This window comes from Littorina saxatilis, linkage group LG1 (assembly GCF_037325665.1).
Source record: "Littorina saxatilis isolate snail1 linkage group LG1, US_GU_Lsax_2.0, whole genome shotgun sequence".
NCBI lineage: Eukaryota > Metazoa > Mollusca > Gastropoda > Littorinimorpha > Littorinidae > Littorina > Littorina saxatilis.
This window is the reverse complement of record NC_090245.1, coordinates 32,769,929-32,787,323: the sequence shown is the minus strand read 5'-3', so window position 1 is coordinate 32,787,323 and position 17,395 is coordinate 32,769,929. Positions and strand designations below refer to the sequence as shown.

Sequence of the window (17,395 nt, the reverse complement as noted above, 5' to 3'; positions counted from 1 at the left end):
TCCCCTGCAATTGCGTATAATGAGGATGAAAACTTAGTCCATGTTCAACACTTGTTGACTTTATTTAAGCTTACAATGTGAGGGCAATTTCAAATGCATTTAATACATGTTTATAACTGTCCAAATGAGATTCATGTAGTTCATACCATTAGTGAAACTACGAATTTGATGCACGTTTATTTTATGAGTTTACAACTGTTTTGATTTGTTTTGTGATTGTTTTATTCTTCTTTTCTTTTCTTCTAATGCCAGTCAACCTGTACGATTATATCGAACTGATAAGAATATTCCTTCCTTTATATTTCTGCCAAAATGTTCATATAAAAGTAGCAGATATTTTCTTTGTTCCCTATCTATACCAGGAATAGTAAGAGTAATCTCACGAGGCATATATTCAATGAAGCCTCAGGGAGTTGCATCATTTCCATAGAGCAATGACAGTGACATCATATCTCCACAAATCAGCCTTGGCTCACACTGCCCAGAATGTTCATAATTCTTCTACAATCTCATTGATTGGTGGATGTCCAGGGTATATCTTGATAAATATATGCATGCAAACAATATGTAAAAATATTCACTGCATGAGATACACACGTAAAACATCAGCAAAATATAGCAAACATGCACACAGACGCATTATACACTTCATTAAAATGCATGCAGTTATTCACACAATGAGAAATATAATCAACCTCAGTAAATTCACAAAACATCATTCAAACAAATATACATTTATAGATATTTTGTTTTTAAGGACACTTACACATATACAATAGGCCTACTATGCTGTTGAGCTTTATGACATGTTAACCGTAGTACATTGTCATAAATATGCACCTGAATTATTTTAATATGTAGGCTTATATTCCTCTCCTATACGTCAAAAGCAGAAATCTAAAATTTTACAAAAACAAAACAAAATCTCAGAGTGGTTTTACATATCAACTCTAAAACATTAAAACAGTTTTCTGTACTCTCCATCTTACTGGTAACTTAGAAGATGACAACAAAAAGGAAAAACAATTACAAAAATATAACAAAACTTCAATGGTAACAGAACACACACACACCATGTACATGTAAATAAAGTTCTAAAAGCAAAAACAAACTGGGGAGAGTACAGGTTCACTAAAAAGAACTATAAAATCAATGGCAAAGAAAATGTATGAGATCATGTAAAATGAAAAAATGGTAAAAAGAAGTTATCACTACAGAGCTGGGAGTAATAAAAATAAAATATATATGAAAATCACAGTTGGAGTTATAGCACCGTACAAGAAAGAAAGTAATATAAAAAAAGGCATGTACTGTATTGATACTATTCCATTTGTACTCATAGTGAGCAGGGCCGGACTACTGGGGGGGGGGGGGGGGGGGGGGGTTATGGGGGTTGCGCAACCCCCCCCCCCCTAGCCCAAACATGTACCTCACTTATTTGAAACATTTTTTATTATTGTTTATTTTATGCCGTTTCATGCAAGGAGCGACCATTTTCCTATCTCAGAATATGACCTACCCATCGGCTTCAGGGAGCTCTGCCCCCTGACCCCCACAAGGGGCTCTGCCCCTTGACCCCGCCAGGGGGAACATCCCCCTGGACCACCACTGGCAACCCCCCCCCCCCTCCCCTCCTCTTAGCCTAGTCTGGCCCTGGTGAGGTCATAATATTTTGAATACAGCAAATCTGATAATGCGCGGGATTATACAATCATTGCTGTCCAATGTTGTTTTTAAATTAATGTTGTTGATCAGTTTGTATAAATGATGCGTGTGTTGGTGTATATGGCTGGATTGAAATGTTTTTTAACCGCAATGTCATCCCAACCTTGGGCAATTAAAGATTCTGTATTCTGTATTCTGTAACAAGGACAATGCAAGTTCACTACATTTCTGAAAGTTGCAGAGTTGTATATATATAGTACAGTAATACCTGTCGTAAACGGACACCCTTTGGACCAACCAAAACTGTACCTATACATTGCAGGTATCTTTTCACAGTATTTTGGTAAAGTTATTTTACAAAGGAACAACAGAGCGTTCGAGGGACCTCGCAGTACCACTTTGACCACAAGGTAAATCGTACTCTGTCCATCATTCACTTCTGCATTCATTAATATTTTGGGTGACAGTAGCCTAAATTGCAGCATTATAAATCTACTAGCGCAAAACAGAGCAGTCACATACTTTTTTGGGACAAGCTGCTAGATAAATACTGTTGAATTAATTGTACTTAGTGAAAACGAGGTAACATCAGAATGCTAAATAAGCACTTAATGAGTAATGTTTGCTATAACCGCATAATATATGGCAAATAAATCTTTAAAAAGAAGGAGCCAACCTCCCGTCCTCCAAATAAGACACATCAAGAAAAAGGTAACAGTACAGTGTAAGAAACCTGAGTCACTGAGAAAATGAAAGCTTGATACATCGGGATGATTTGGAGAGAGAAAAGGGCATGTATTAAATACAATTTTGCCCTAGATCTCTTACAGCCTTGCCACTTTAACTATTCATCTGGGCTCATAAGATAACACGTCCAGTCGGTAGCAGGACATTTTTTCTGACGTCTTTAATTCTCTCCTGCGATATAAAATGACACAGAGCGCGAACAGTAGCAACTAGATTAAATAAATATAACTCATTTCTTTGCAACCCACTTGGTCGTTTGGGGATGAACGTGTTCTAAACTTGTCTTAATGTGGTGATTTAGAACGTTGTCATTTTTCCCGAAGGTGTGTTTTCATTCCGATCTAAATAAACAAAGTGTGTTCAAAGGAACATACACACCTCGTATCAATTCATTTTGTAATATTACCACACAAAATAAGTTGCTTAGTTTTGCTGTCCACTCTGTATCAAAATGTTACAATTCTTTCTTCATGCAAAACTGTTTGCGTTCTGAAACGTCCTGTTGCAGCCTGTTGTTGGTATGCACAAAATGTAAGGTTTCTTTTTGTGTTGAGTGTTGGTTTCATTCTTTTGTCATTGATTCAGCATATTCTGCATTGTAATATATACGCTGTTCTTTTCGGATGCCACCTCGTCCCTAAATCCTGAGTTCTCCTCCACAGTGTAGGCCTCTCCAAGAAAGTCACAATGGGCTGTGTGGACATAGTCATAATGATTTTATTTGATGATAATCATGCTGAACTTCGTTTGATGACAATTCACAGAATGTATAGCTTTATGGTGGTGGCTGTGTTGGGGCGGAGGAGTGGGGGTGGGGGGATGGGATGGGGAGACAGAGCAAGGGAAAGAACTGCAAAGAGAACAGGGACTATACAGCAGTGAGTTGTTCGGTGGCGCCATCATCCTTGCCAGCAGGTTCTGTAGTTGGGTGGTACACGCCGTCTGGGTTTGCTCCGATCACGGGACACTGCAACATAGATTAGATTATTTTATCAAAAATAAAGCATGGCTTTCAATGTGCTTTTTTTTCAAAGAGAGAAGAGAGACTAGTGTTCGCTAGATTCTACAGAAGTTTGGCCCCCTTTTTCTATTTCAACAGCCATGACAAACAGAAATCTCTGATTGCGGTGTGTGCTCTTGTGAGCTTCCTTTCACTTAACATTCCCGTCTATTCCTTTCAAATTTCTCTGGTATTTCGTCAAATCCTGCATTTCGTCTTACTAGGCCCCCTACATTCAATCCTGTCTGTAACGACCACCCAAGGGACCAGCCAAACATGGCCCTAACAGAGAGGTAGTCGTTTTGGAAAGGGAATTTCTATACTGAGGAAATAACCTTGTCCGGGATCCGATGGGGTGGTCGTAATAGTCACGTGGTAATTAGTAAGAAGTGGTCGCCATGGTACGTTCAGCTGTATTTCATCTGATGTCAACTTACCTCATTCAGATTTTTACAGCGTGCTTAACCGTGCGGAGGAAAGGAGAAGAGGTGCAGCGGAAGGAAAAGAGAGAGCAGAAGAAGAAACAAGTCGCGTAAGGCGAAATTACTACATTTAGTCAAGCTGTGGAACTCACAGAATGAAACTGAACGCACTGCATTTTTTCACAATGACCGTAGTGCGCCGCTTGTGCATAACGGAGTGAAACTGATGAGCCTGTTCAGCGCGGTAGTGGTTTCGCTGTGCTGCATAGCACGCTTTTCTGTACCTCTCTTCGTTTTAATTTTCTGAGCGTGATTTTAATCCAAACATATCATATCTACAGCATATGTTTTTGGAATCAGGAATCGACGAGGAATAAGATGAAATTGTTTTTAAATCGATTTCGGAAATTTAATTTTGATCATAATTTTTATATTTTTAATTTTCAGAGCTTGTTTTTAATTCAAATATAACATATTTATATGTTTTTGGAATCAGGAAATGATGTAAAATAAGATGAATGTAAATTTGAATCGTTTTATATAAAAAAAAATGTATTACAATTTTCAGATTTTTAATGACCAAAGTCATTAATTAATTTTTAAGCCACCAAGCTGAAATGCAATACCGAAGTCCGGCCTTCGTCGAAGATTGCTTTACAAAAAGTTCAATCAATTTGATTGAAAAATGAGGGTGTGACAGTGCCGCCTCAACTTTTACAAAAAGCCGGATATGACGTCATCAAAAGTATTTATCGAAAAAAACCACGTCCGGGGATATCATTCCCAGGAACTCTCATGTCAAATTTCATAAAGATCGGTCCAGTAGTTTGGTCTGAATCGCTCTACACACACACACACACGCACACACACACACACACACACACACACACACACACACACCACGACCCTCGTCTCGATTCCCCCTCTATGTTAAAACATTTTGTCAAAACTTGACTAAATGTAAAAATGAGAAGGATGGGGAAAAGGATGACGAAAACATGACAAGGAGACAGGAGGAGTGCAGAGGAGTAGCAGAAAGAGACTCGAAGGGGGAGTACAAGAGGGGGGGGGGGGGGAAGGAGGAGGAGCAAGAGGAGAAAAAAGGATGACGAAGACAGGACAAGAAGGCCTGAGCAGAGGAGTGGGAGAAGAAGAAGGGGACAGGCGGTCGAAAAGAAGAACTTGAGTAGGAGGAGATGATGAGAAGAAGAGGAACAGGAAGACTGAAAGAAGAATAGAAAGGAGAGGAGGAGAAGAATATAGCCATGAAGAATAATTCATTGGAGGAGGAGGATGACAAGAGAAGGTAGAAGACAGTAAGAAGAGAAAGAGAATAGAAGAGGAAGAGGAGAAGAAGAATAGATAGAAGAGAAAAAAATGCTAAAAAAAAGAAGGAAGAGGAAAGGAAGAAAATACAAGAGGAAGAGGAGAAGAAGAATAGATCGGAGACAGAATCAAGTCGCGTAAGGCGAAAATACAACATTTAGTCAAGTAGCTGTCGAACTCACAGAATGAAACTGAACGCAATGCCATTTTTCAGCAAGACCGTATACTCGTAGCATCGTCAGTCCACCGCTCATGGCAAAGGCAGTGAAATTGACAAGAAGAGCGGGGTAGCAGTTGCGCTAAGAAGGATAGCACGCTTTTCTGTACCTCTCTTTGTTTTAACTTTCTGAGCGTGTTTTTAATCCAAACATATCATATCTATATGTTTTTGGAATCAGGAACCGACAAGGAATAAGATGAATGTGTTTTTAAATTGATTTCGACAATTTAATTTTGATAATAATTTTAATAATTTTTATATTTTTAATTTTCAGAGCTTGTTTTTAATCCAAATATAACATATTTATATGTTTTTGGAATGAGAAAATGATGGAGAATAAGATGAACGTAAATTTGGATCGTTTTATACATTTTTATTTTGTTTTACAATTTTCAGATTTTTAATGACCAAAGTCATTAATTAATTTTTAAGCCACCAAGCTGAAATGCAATACCGAAGTCCGGGCTTCGTCGAAGATTGCTTGACCAAAATTTCAATCAATTTGGGGCGGGGATATAGCTCAGTTGGTAGCGCGCTGGATTTGTATTCAGTTGGCCGCTGTCAGCGCGAGTTCGATCCCAGGTTCGGCGGAAATTTATTTCACAGAGTCAACTTTGTGTGCAGACTCTCTTCGGTGTCCGAACCACCCCCCGTGTATACTACATTGGGTGTGCACGTTAAAGATCCCACGATTGACAAAAGGGTCTTTCCTGGCAAAATTGCTTAGGCACAGTTAATAATTGTCTACCATACCCGTGTGACTTGGAATAAGGCCGTGAAAGGTAAATATGCGCCGACATGGCTGCAATTACTGGCCGTATAAAATTTCATCTCACACGGCATCACTGCAGAGCGCCTAGAACTGTACCCACGGAATATGCGCGATATAAGACTCATTGATTGATTGAAAAATGAGGGCGTGACAGTGCTGCCTCAACTTTCACGAAAAGCCGGATATGACGTCATCAAAGACATTTATCAAAAAAATGAAAAAAACATTCGGGGATTTCATACCCAGGAACTCTCATGTCAAATTTCATAAAGATCGGTCCAGTAGTTTAGTCTGAATCGCTCTACACACACACACACACACACACACACACACACACACACACACACACACACACACACACACACACCACGACCCTCGTCTCGATTCCCCCCTCTACGTTAAAACATTTAGTCAAAACTTGACTAAATGTAAAAACAACCAGTTGGAGCAAAACACAAGTCAACCGTGATCAACCTTCTACCTTCCCGACTACTCACCTTTTTACGGAATTTAATTTTATCCCTGTAGCAGTACAACACTGCTCCGCCGACAATGAGCAAGAAGACGATGCTAGTGATGATGACAGCGGCGACGACATCACCCACGGTCAAGAGACAGTCGTCGGAAAAGTCGCCGCAGTTGTCGTATTTGTCGCACTTCAACCGCTGGTCAATACAGCGACCGTTCTCACAGCTAAATTCTCCAGTCTGGCAAGAACCTGTGTAACATATGTTGATAACGTTACAAATATGATATTACTAATATAACATTTGCGGTGCAGCAATACAAGTTTTCATACTAACAGAAAAATTCAAATTCAAACACTCATGTTGAATGCAGAGACCGACACATTATTTTCCAGAAGATAACAACTGGATCAAGAAATCACAACCTACTTAGACACATTTTGAGGAAGTTTCAGTTACCTTGAGTAATCTTTGATTTTGTTTTTGAAATAGTGATGTTTGTCCGTTGTTGTTGTTGTTGTTGTTGTTGTTGTTGTTGTTGTTGTTGTTGTTGTTGTTGTTGTTGTTGTTTCAGGTTTTTTTGTTTAGATGTCTGAGGTTGTTCAACATTTTGGGCATTGTGAGAGGTTTATGAACCAAAAGCTTCCCCGTTTCTTTATGTCGCCCAGGTACCCCAACACTCACCCTTTTATTACACCCCCAGTATAGGGGTGTGTATAGGATTCGGTCGATGTGTTTGTTTGTTTGTTTGTGTGTTTGTGTTCGCATATAGATCTCAAGAATGAACGGACCGATCGTCACCAAACTTGGTGAACAGGTTCTATACATTCCTGAGACGGTCCTTACAAAAATTGGGACCAGTCAAACACACGGTTAGGGAGTTATTGGTGGATTAAGATTCTACAAGGACTTATAGAGGGACATATTAATGGTCAAAGGGAAATAACCTTCTCAGTTGGTGGCAGTGAGAATGGTAAGGACGGGGGTGTTTTTCCTACCTCGGAGGAATTTCTTGTTTATTTTTATTTTTTGGTAATGGTATCCCAAATTCAAGGAAGTTCTTGCAAGATACCCAACCGTGGAAGGGTGTTGAAACTGATTGATTCTGTAAGCTATAGAAAAATTACCATTGGCTGTATGCTAGGAGTATATATGGCATAATGAATTCTTGTTCTTGTTCTTGTTTTTGTTCTGCTTGATCTTCAGCTTTATTTTCATGTTCAAAGGAAACGGAGAGTTAATTTGAACACCGTTCTTGAATGTCACGTCATATTTGTGTTCAGTGGTGGGTTAGACATGCAACAGGGCCAGCGGTCCCACGGAGGACAGAAGAAACGCTTCAAAGACACTCTCAAAGCCTCACTGAAAGCGTTTTCCATCAACCCCGACACGTGGGAGAAATCTGCACTGGATCGTGCCACCTGGCGCTCCTCCATCCACAAAGGCGCCAAGATGTGCGAGGCCAGCAGAACCACCGCCGCTGAATTGATGAGACAGACCCGAAAAGCCCGTGCCATCAACCCTCCTGGAGACGTCCCACTCGTCCCTTGTCCCTTTTGTGTCCGAACCTTCCGTGCCAGGATCGGCCTTGTCAGCCATCTACGCACACACAGAAATAGCCAGCCCCAGCAACCCCCGGATGACTAGAGTGGTCCTCGTCGAATCGACGGACGAACAACACACACACACACACATGTATCGTATAAAGACCAACCTTCATGGAATGAAGTGAAGACAGCAGAGAAGCCGGCGCCCTCCTCGATCTGGTTGCTGTCAAAGTGTAGCGTCAGACCTCGCCGTGATGACGTGATGGCTGCAGGCTTCTTTTGGCCGCACAGCTTCGCGTCCATATCTGAAACCGCCATTTTGTTTCACAGATTTTTTTTAATTTAATCCCTGTTTAAAACTGGTTTTTTTATTTTTTTTATTTTTTATTATGACTTAATCCACTTTCTTTTTTTGCAAAAGTTAATAATTGTCTGATCTACCGATTTTGCTCATCAGAACAGAAACAGGTTAACGTAAAACACGAACAAGGTACAGCTATTAGTTAGTGCGACAGTCGTTGATGATTGTAATGCATGTTGTTGCTGTGATTTTTTTTCCACAAAAACTAATCACTTTTCGTCGTCTTCTTCTTCTTCTTCTTCTTCTTCGTTCATGGGCTGAAACTCCCTCGTACACTCGTGGGGTGTTTTTTTGCATTAGTGGGTTTTTACGTGTATTACCCTTTTTTTCCACGCCATTTAGGCAGCCATACGCTTTTCAATTCGTCAGACAAAGACACAGACGGGAAAATAGACAAAGAAAATGAGTGAGTAAGTTAATGAGAGACTGAGTGATGAAGGGATTATAGACAGTTGGTTGTTTAGTGTGTTTGTTTTGTTTTGTTTTTTATTCTTTATTCGTTCATTCATTCGATCGTTAAATAGATGGATGCAGTGAACAGTGCACAACAATGGTAATACTGGTAATGTCCACCCAGATTGTTTTGGTACAACCACATATTCTTCCACTCACTTCACCGTCTTCTTTCTGACACCGCCATGCCAAACTAACTTGTTTAATTTTGTTCTATGTCATGTTTTATACGTGTTGTCACATACACACCACAAACAAATTTCTCTGTTGAGATAATAAAGTCTTCTATATGGTCTATATCCTATATTATCACCAGTGCTGGACTGATTGTGTAACCTCTGCGAACGCCAAGAAGAAGAAGAAGAAGTCTATATCCTATAACTGCCCTCAACCACTCACTGTCAGTGTAATAAGTCTTGTTGAGGTCTCCTTCCAGCACAGCCAGGTAATCCGAGCAGTACCCAAAGCGTCCCTCAGCGATGTCGATCCACTCCATCACCAGCGTCAGTCGGTGCATAGGGGGCGCTCTCACGGCGAACGTGCAGCTCATGTGAGGTCGGTATATCCCCAATTCCGTCAGACGGACGTGAACCATACTGAGTCCGTTGTATTCAAGGTCTATCAGGTCATCGCAGTAGTCCTCCATGACATCTGTATGGAAAAAAATTGGGGAAATGTATTAAACTAATATACAAAAACTAAGTAACGATATCTTGTTATAACTGGTCATGTACCGTATACTAAATTCCCAGTTCCGTCACTGAGACGTACGTGAACCATACTAAGCCCCTTGTATTTTATTACTGAGGTCACCGTAATACTTCTCCGGTATCTGTAAGAAACAAATTGTGACAAAATATATTAAACTAATAAACAAAAACATATGTAACAATATCTTGCTATAACTGGTCATGTAACTTAAGGTCGGTATATCCCCAGTTCCGTCAGACGGACGTGAACCTTACTGAGCCCTTTGTGTTCTATTAGGTCACCGAAATACTCCTCCAGTATCTGTATGAAACAAACTGTGGGAAAATATATTAAACTAATAAACAAAAACAAGTAACAATATTACTGGTCATGTAAAGTCGGTATATATCCCAAATTCCGTCAGACGGACGTGAACCATACTGAGTCCCTTGTATTCTAGGTCTATCAGGTCACCGCAGTACTCCTCCATTATATCTGCGTAAAGAGAAATTATAAAAGACATTTGTTGATTCAGTTCTTGTGCTAACAGCTCGTGTGCACAACTCAAGATTCATGTCCGTACGTTAGTACTCCGTCAAACAAACATGAACCATGCTGAGACCCTGGAGCCGTTTTCATGGACTGACTCGCGGTGGGCAAACTGACGGTCCGACCTCCCGACTACGGTTGTTCGAACGCTGTGCTGGGGGAGGGTAGCACTGTAATCGGGCAACTCTCCTTGCGACGCAAAGAGGCACAATCGGCCGACTAAAATCTTTTTCGTGTAACCCGATTTCGTCGGATTACTGCATTTCATTAGTTGAACTGCAGTCTCAAGACCGAGGGCCCCAAAGGGTTTAAAATCGTGATCGTGATTGGCGTTTTTTTACCTTTCTGTGACCGTGATTGCCGAAATTTCCATTTCTGTGATCGTGATGGGACTTTTCCCGTGATCCGTGATGACAAAAAAATCAAGTCTCGTGATCGTGATCGTCATTTGTTTTCGTGATCGTGATGGGCATTATTGCAAAGCATTTTATTTTCAACGTACATTTTTCACAGCTGTATCACTCTATGATCCTCTATTCGTCAAGGTGTTTGTGATCGTGAAAACAAAAATCAAGGTAACTGTGATCGTGAAAGCTAAAATTTCCCTTCCCGTGATCGTGATGATACCCCCACCCCCCCCCCCCCCCCTTTGGGGCCCTCAAGACCGACTGCGTTGCTGGCCCATAAAACAAGCCCATGTAGACCTATAATTATGAGGTCACCACAATACTGCCCCATGATATATGTGTGGACAAAATCATCAAGACAAACAATGGGGCTGTATAAAGTACATTGGTATACCTTTGAGAATTAAACTTGAAGATCCATGGTGACTTTGCGGAAATAAAAGACGAGAAACTTTCTTTTACTCTTGTCTGGTCATGGTTTATTCTACACGCTCCGTAGACACACGGGGCTAGGCTGGGCTGCTAAGGCTTTATACGAAAGCGAGTGTTTCGCGCATTCAGGACCATGGTGTGAATTTATGATTGCCGTAGCATGAAGCAGTGCACACACACACACACACACACACACACACACACACACACACACACACACACACTGTGACGCACACATACCAGCACACACACACACACTGACACACAGCACACACACACTGTTACACTGACACACACACTAGCACACACACACACACGTACACACACACACACACACACACACGTACACACACACACACTAGCACATACACTGACACACACACACACCGTGGCACACACACATACACTCTGCTAGCACACACACACACACACTCCTCACACACACACACACACACACCTTGAACACACACACCTTGCACACACACACACACACACAAGACTATGATCGTCAACTGACTGAGTGAACTGTCATGTCACACTAGTCCACAAAATGTCCACATCCATGTGTCTTCCCAGTGTGTCTGAGCGTAAGAAGTCCTACATCTTTGTTGAAGAGGCAAAATGAAAAATATCATTGGACAGGAGGGGGAAAGACTCAGTGGGTAACTTGACATTTTTGCTAGCCACACACACAAGATAAAAATATCTACCACTATTAACGCGCAGTTAATTCTATTGATATGACAAGACTATTGCGTCAATGTTTGACCACATCAGGCAAAGGCGGGACCACCGTTTCAAAGTCGTCGGACCACGATTTTCACCAGGAAAATGAAATTCGGCATTGAGAAGTATTCCGTCGGCTACGGATTTAGCGGCTGACCGGCCGTCGTATAGCAGTATTGCGCTATTGAGAAAAATCAGCTAATTCTTTTCGTAAAGTGAGAAATCCCTAGATATCTCTCAGTTCCGTTGCTTAATACTTGGAAGCATGCATGTGTGACAGAATGATTATAAGTTTCTCGGTGAAGGATGAGCAATCATGACTGATAAGGCTTTGAAAAGCAAAAACGTGTAGTGCCTGAGGTGCTGAGAATTCGTCACTGAGCATATTTGTAGCAACGATTGAGAGAACTAGGACACACCAATGTGAGAAAAATGTGGCAGCACATTGTGTAACGACACACATGTGAGGCATGCTGCACGTGCACCCGCCCTCCGTGTACTTTTGACACATGCTTGGTGTAGCGCTTCTGCTTTGTCACGCCTCACTGCAGGGGCTTTGCATCATCAGTCATCACTCTCTAATAATTGTGCTGTTGGATTGTGTGCCGGCTTGCTCAGTTTTGTGGCATATGGTCATGTGCACGTGCGCGCAATCTCTGTCTCTGTGAGGCTGTCTGCCTGTCCTGTCTGCCTGCCTGTCTGTCTGTCTGTCTGTCTGTCTGTCTGCCTGTCTGTCTGTCTCTCTCTCTCTCTCTCTCTCTCTCTCTCTCTCTCTCTCTCTCTCTCTCTCTCTCTCTCTCTCTCTCTCTCTCTCTAGCTTTACATGTATATTAGCATGCGTGTATGCAATTTATGCATGGAAAAAGATACGGGATACGATTCTCTTTTTATGATTGTTGTTTTTCTACACTTGACTTGCTATTTGTTTGCTTGCTGTTGTTGTTTTTATTCAGGGCCTCATGTTCTTATTGAACGTAACTTTGCACTCATTATTATTATTAGTGTTATCATTATCATTATTATTATTTTATTGTTATTAATCTTATTATCATGAAATCATCATCATTGCCTTCATTGCTATTATCATTGTTACTTTTGCTATCTTTATACTTCATAGTTTTTATTTAGTTAATCTATAACTTTTGATTTGCTTTTGAATGTTACTTATTACCATATGTAAGTTTCGTCAAATTCGTAGTGTCCATATACTCTTTTCATTGTTGTTTTGTTCTCGTCTTTGTTTGTGTGAGCTTGGGAACGACAGTTACGGTACACATGCACTCTGGTGCATCCGTGTGAACTCGTGGTACCTCTATACTATCGGGGATCCATTAAGGTTTCCGAGACTGAGTTTTATTTCTATTGAATTGGTCTCGCGGAATAGCCGATTCTAAAATTTGCATAGGTAAAACGATTGTTTTTTTGGTACAAGCCTCTGGAGTAAATTTTGTGATTAATGTTTTTGTGAACAAGAAACAATTGACAGGTGGCTTTGTTCCATCTCCCTTTTTCCCTCCGCCGCGATGTAAAGTTGAATAGTTGAAGGTGACGTTAGGCATTAACTAAAGAAAGTGGGGCTGCCTGACACCCCTCGAGTTGAATGGGTTAATCTTGTGACACCGGTGCACAGGATGTGAACGCTAAAACTGTGCTTTTGCTTGGAATCTTTGAGGGAAAAAGACGTGTATTTGGTGCCGCGTGTTTTCAATGCCGTTGTGACATGTCTGTCACGGCCGGAAATCTTTCCGGAATGTGAGGATTCTTTTGCTGGTAGGTTAAAACAATTTTCTTTCTGTAAATGGGTAGGCGGTGAAAAGAATAGTATGCTGCTTGGGGGGAGGATTTATTTGAATGTTTAAGTAGATTGGAATGGTGGGGAAGATTTTTGTGTGTGAATGCTTTAGAAGACCGTTGTTTGAGAGAACGGTATATGTATTGTAGGCATGTTATTTGGTAGGAATGATGTGTTTTGTTGTTTAATGAGTTAGCTTGTGGTAGTTGAAATTGTTGATTTGTTTACGTATGCTTACGGCGTGCATTCTGTGCTTTGCAGGATGGCCGAGTGTGCGACGGGGTTTAGTTAGGTCTTTCTTTCTAGAGGGGTTCTTTTTAGTTAGGTCTGGGTTTAGTTAGGTCTTTTTCTTTTTTTAGTGGGTCGTAGATTTGTTTTTATAGACTAGGTTTTGTTAGTGAAGAGTAATTAGATTTAGTGGAGAGATTTTGGTCAGATTTTGTTAGAGTTTTTGTAGATTTGGTTTTTTTTAAAGAATTGTTTTTTAGGTTGTTTTTTTAGATTTCGTTTGTTTTAAATTAGAGTCTCATTGTGGGTTTTTTTGGATTAAAGTTGAGAGTGAGGATTTAGAGTAGAGTGTAGTTTGGGGAAAGGATTTGGTGTGTTTTAAAGGGTATCTTTAGGGAAAGAATGTAGTTTTAGAATGAAGAGTGAGAATATTGTTTTTTTTTGAAGTTGTTTAGTCCTATACAGTGAAAGTTGTATTTGAAGATAAATCCCCGTTATCCCACATTTTCCCCATTTCATCGTATGGAATAAAAGAACCTGGGTAATATAACTTGTGTCGTCTGCTTTAGTGTTTGAGTTCAGTACGAAAGAGGAAAGTAGATTGGCACACGGTTACATTTGCAAGGACAGATTGTAAGACTAGGCAATGCCTAAAATCTCCATCCTTCTGTAATAAAGTTTAATCAATCAATCAATCAAATCTCTCTCTCTCTCTCTCTCTCTCTCTCTCTCTCTCTCTCTCTCTCTCTCTCTCTCTCTCTCTCTCTCTCTCTCTCTCTCTTCAGTGTTACTGCAGCCATACCGATATGATATTATGTACATTCACTACACCGTGTGTCAACAACCGACAAACAGACAGAGAAAAACAAAACCAAGAAACGAACGCGCCAAAGACTCAGTGTAATATTATTGCTATTTGTCTCTGAGACAGCAGTCAGTCAGTGATGGTTCTCTATCGTTGTCCGATATTCATCACTTCAGCGTTTCACTAAATATTCTCGAACACTGAGTGTATTCTGTACTATCTGGCATGGCGTTTCTAAATCGCCGAGTTTCAGTGTGTTACACGTGACACAAATCATCATCTGTAACACCGTCTGTTGTGACGCCTTTGGTGACATGGCATCAATGTTGACACGAGGAATGCACCAGCTATTTATGTATTGTAAGCACTAGTTGCATTTTGTGTTGCCACCCAGACAGATGCTTTTACAGTAGAGTCTTCAATTCATGATGGCAACCTAAACCTAGAAACGTATAACGTCAGAGAACCTCGGTGCAAATAGATGTACAATGTTTGTGTCGGTGTGTATAGCGATTATGCGCGCGTGCGCGTTTGTGATTATGTGCCTGTGTTCCTGAATTCCTGTCTGTCTGCTGATCAGGTGACTAAAGGTGCTGACTCAGCTAGTCACAGTTTCTTTTCTTTAAACCACTGATTTTACCACTTTGCCCTTTTTAAAAACAACCTTTATATTAGTGCTATAAGTGACAAAGATGCCTACACAGAGAGGAGGGTTGTCGACCTTCGCAGTGCCGTCACAACGCTGGCACTTTTGTACGTTACCGTTTCTCGGCCAAGCTCAATGGCGTAATGCAAATGAAGGTTAGTAATTAGGCCCAAGGCGTTGATTAAAGGTCTTATTTTATATTTATATATATATATATATAACTTTCAATTGTTTCTTTCACAATTTCTGATGTTTTATATATATATATATATATATATATATATGTGTGTAAACAATAATTAAAGAATTTTTTAAAAAAAGGCTTTGTTTAGGAAGGGACAGCGGATGACGCGTCGAACCAGCCGACGTCATTGGTAAGGTTCTTGTGCCCGTCTTGAGTTAAAACGTGTTACCGTAAAATGCACAACTGAGACGAAAGTCAGTCACACCCTTCTGTGTTCTCAGCTTACACGTAAGAATGTATGTCATTGTTTGTGTGACTGTCATCGTGTGTTTGTTGGGTACTTGTTGGGTTGCAACATATATGGTACCAGTGACCGAGTTGTTACGTTAGGGTATGTGTGAATATGTGTATTTGGTCGGGAGGGGCTGGAAAACTGTCGGGGAGGGGGAGGGGGGGGGCTGGAGGATACGATTCAGTAGCTATGTATTTGTACGATGATTTTTTCTGGTAAGGCAGTATTATCTAGTGTGACAGTCGTTGTTGATTGTAATGTTTTTTGTCAGTTGTTGCTGTGATTTTATTTTCACAAAGAGCATGGTCAACCCTGCTCTGTGTCGTTGTTACCACGTCAGTGTTGCGTCTCTCTCCCCCTCTCTCTCTCTCTCTCTCCCCTCTCTCTCTCTCCCTCTCTCTCTCCTCTCCCTCTCTCTCTCTCTCTCTCTCTCTCTCTCTCTCTCAAACACACACACATACATATACACACACACAAAACACACGCATACACACACACACACACACACACACACACACACACACACACTTACTCTGACACACACACACACACACACACACACACACACACACACACACACACATACCACACTACTATACCACACATTACAACACTGACTGAGATGCCTGCCGATGCCATTTACCCAAGTCGATTTGGTTCCCTGCCGAGAATCAGGCATTTTTAGTACCTTACCTGAAACCTGGCAATGCCATAGTACTCTTACAAAATAATGCAGCCGACTATACAGTACGCGTACACTGCTGATCAGATCATGTATATCAGAAAGATGCACCTTAAGTTGATGATACAGCTTAGAAACTGCATGTTTTGTTTGTAAAAAACATCGAACGCAGAAGAAGAAGAAGAAGTTTGTAAAAAAACAAACATTAAGCTTCTTGCACTTATATGCACCTGGGATGCAAGGCAATGTATTCTCAAAGTCAGCACAGTTAATCATCCCGTGCCGAGAGAACCTGACTGACTGCTCAGTTTCACATGTAGCCGATATCGGTCTCTCTCCCTGTTCTTATAGTTTCCACTCTGCCAGCAAAACGTACCTGCCCGGAATGTGTGTGAGGAAGGAAACTCCCCCACACACGTTTTTTTGAAACTGAGCAGATGGGAAGCGGCATCGAATTTACACACACCCCAATCTCGCTTGTAACGTTGTTTCTACAAGTGTAATACTTGTTTTCGTTAGAGTGACGTTTCGTTTATCTTTCAGTACACAGATGCGGGAAAACTCGTCTTCTTTTGCACGGCTATGCTACCAGATGTGCGACTTGCACCAAAAACAATGAACTTACATACTTACACGATTTGGAGTAGGCTGTTGCCAGCCGCAGTAGCATGGACGACAGTAGGAAAACACATAATTCCCACATGAAAGGCCGGCTGGACCACATTGTTGCTGCGAGGTGCGATGACCTTACTCTTTCTTCTTCGTTGCCAAGTGGTAATTATTATGATGGTAATGAAGACATGAGAAGCCAGAAAAAGAAGAAAACTTGCACACAACTTTGTGCCGGCTGCCGGTGCGATTCGGGTCTTGCTAACTTCCGAACACAGTCGCTGTCGGCGGTGCGATTTTGGGAGGAAAATGTGCCACGAAGGGACAGGCGAATGAAATCAGTTACTCTCTATATTGTAACTGTAAATCTCAA

General features: G+C 41.0%; 1 protein-coding gene across 1 annotated transcript; it reads right to left on the bottom strand.

The window, feature by feature from the left end:
- Nucleotides 1–3,245: 3,245 nt before the first annotated feature.
- Nucleotides 3,246–17,359, bottom strand: LOC138967306 (neuropilin and tolloid-like protein 1). Its single transcript, XM_070339844.1, has 5 exons — nucleotides 17,047–17,359; nucleotides 9,380–9,631; nucleotides 8,334–8,471; nucleotides 6,650–6,870; nucleotides 3,246–3,379 (listed from the first exon to the last, which is right to left on the bottom strand). Exons 1-5 carry the CDS (start codon nucleotides 17,135–17,137, stop codon nucleotides 3,281–3,283), a joined length of 801 nt encoding a protein of 266 aa, XP_070195945.1. The 5' UTR covers nucleotides 17,138–17,359; the 3' UTR covers nucleotides 3,246–3,280.
- Nucleotides 17,360–17,395: the final 36 nt, after the last annotated feature.

Excerpts from the sequence above, each read along its gene's own strand:
- LOC138967306 (XM_070339844.1), bottom strand. The coding sequence starts at position 17,137 with ATGTGGTCCAGCCGGCCTTTCATGTGGGAATTATGTGTTTTCCTACTG. Across the intron at positions 9,632-17,046 it reads AACAGCCTACTCCAAATCGT|ATGTCATGGAGGACTACTGC; the intron begins GTAAGTATGTAA and ends TTTTCCATACAG. Across the intron at positions 6,871-8,333 it reads CTTCACTTCATTCCATGAAG|GTTCTTGCCAGACTGGAGAA; the intron begins GTTGGTCTTTAT and ends TATGTTACACAG.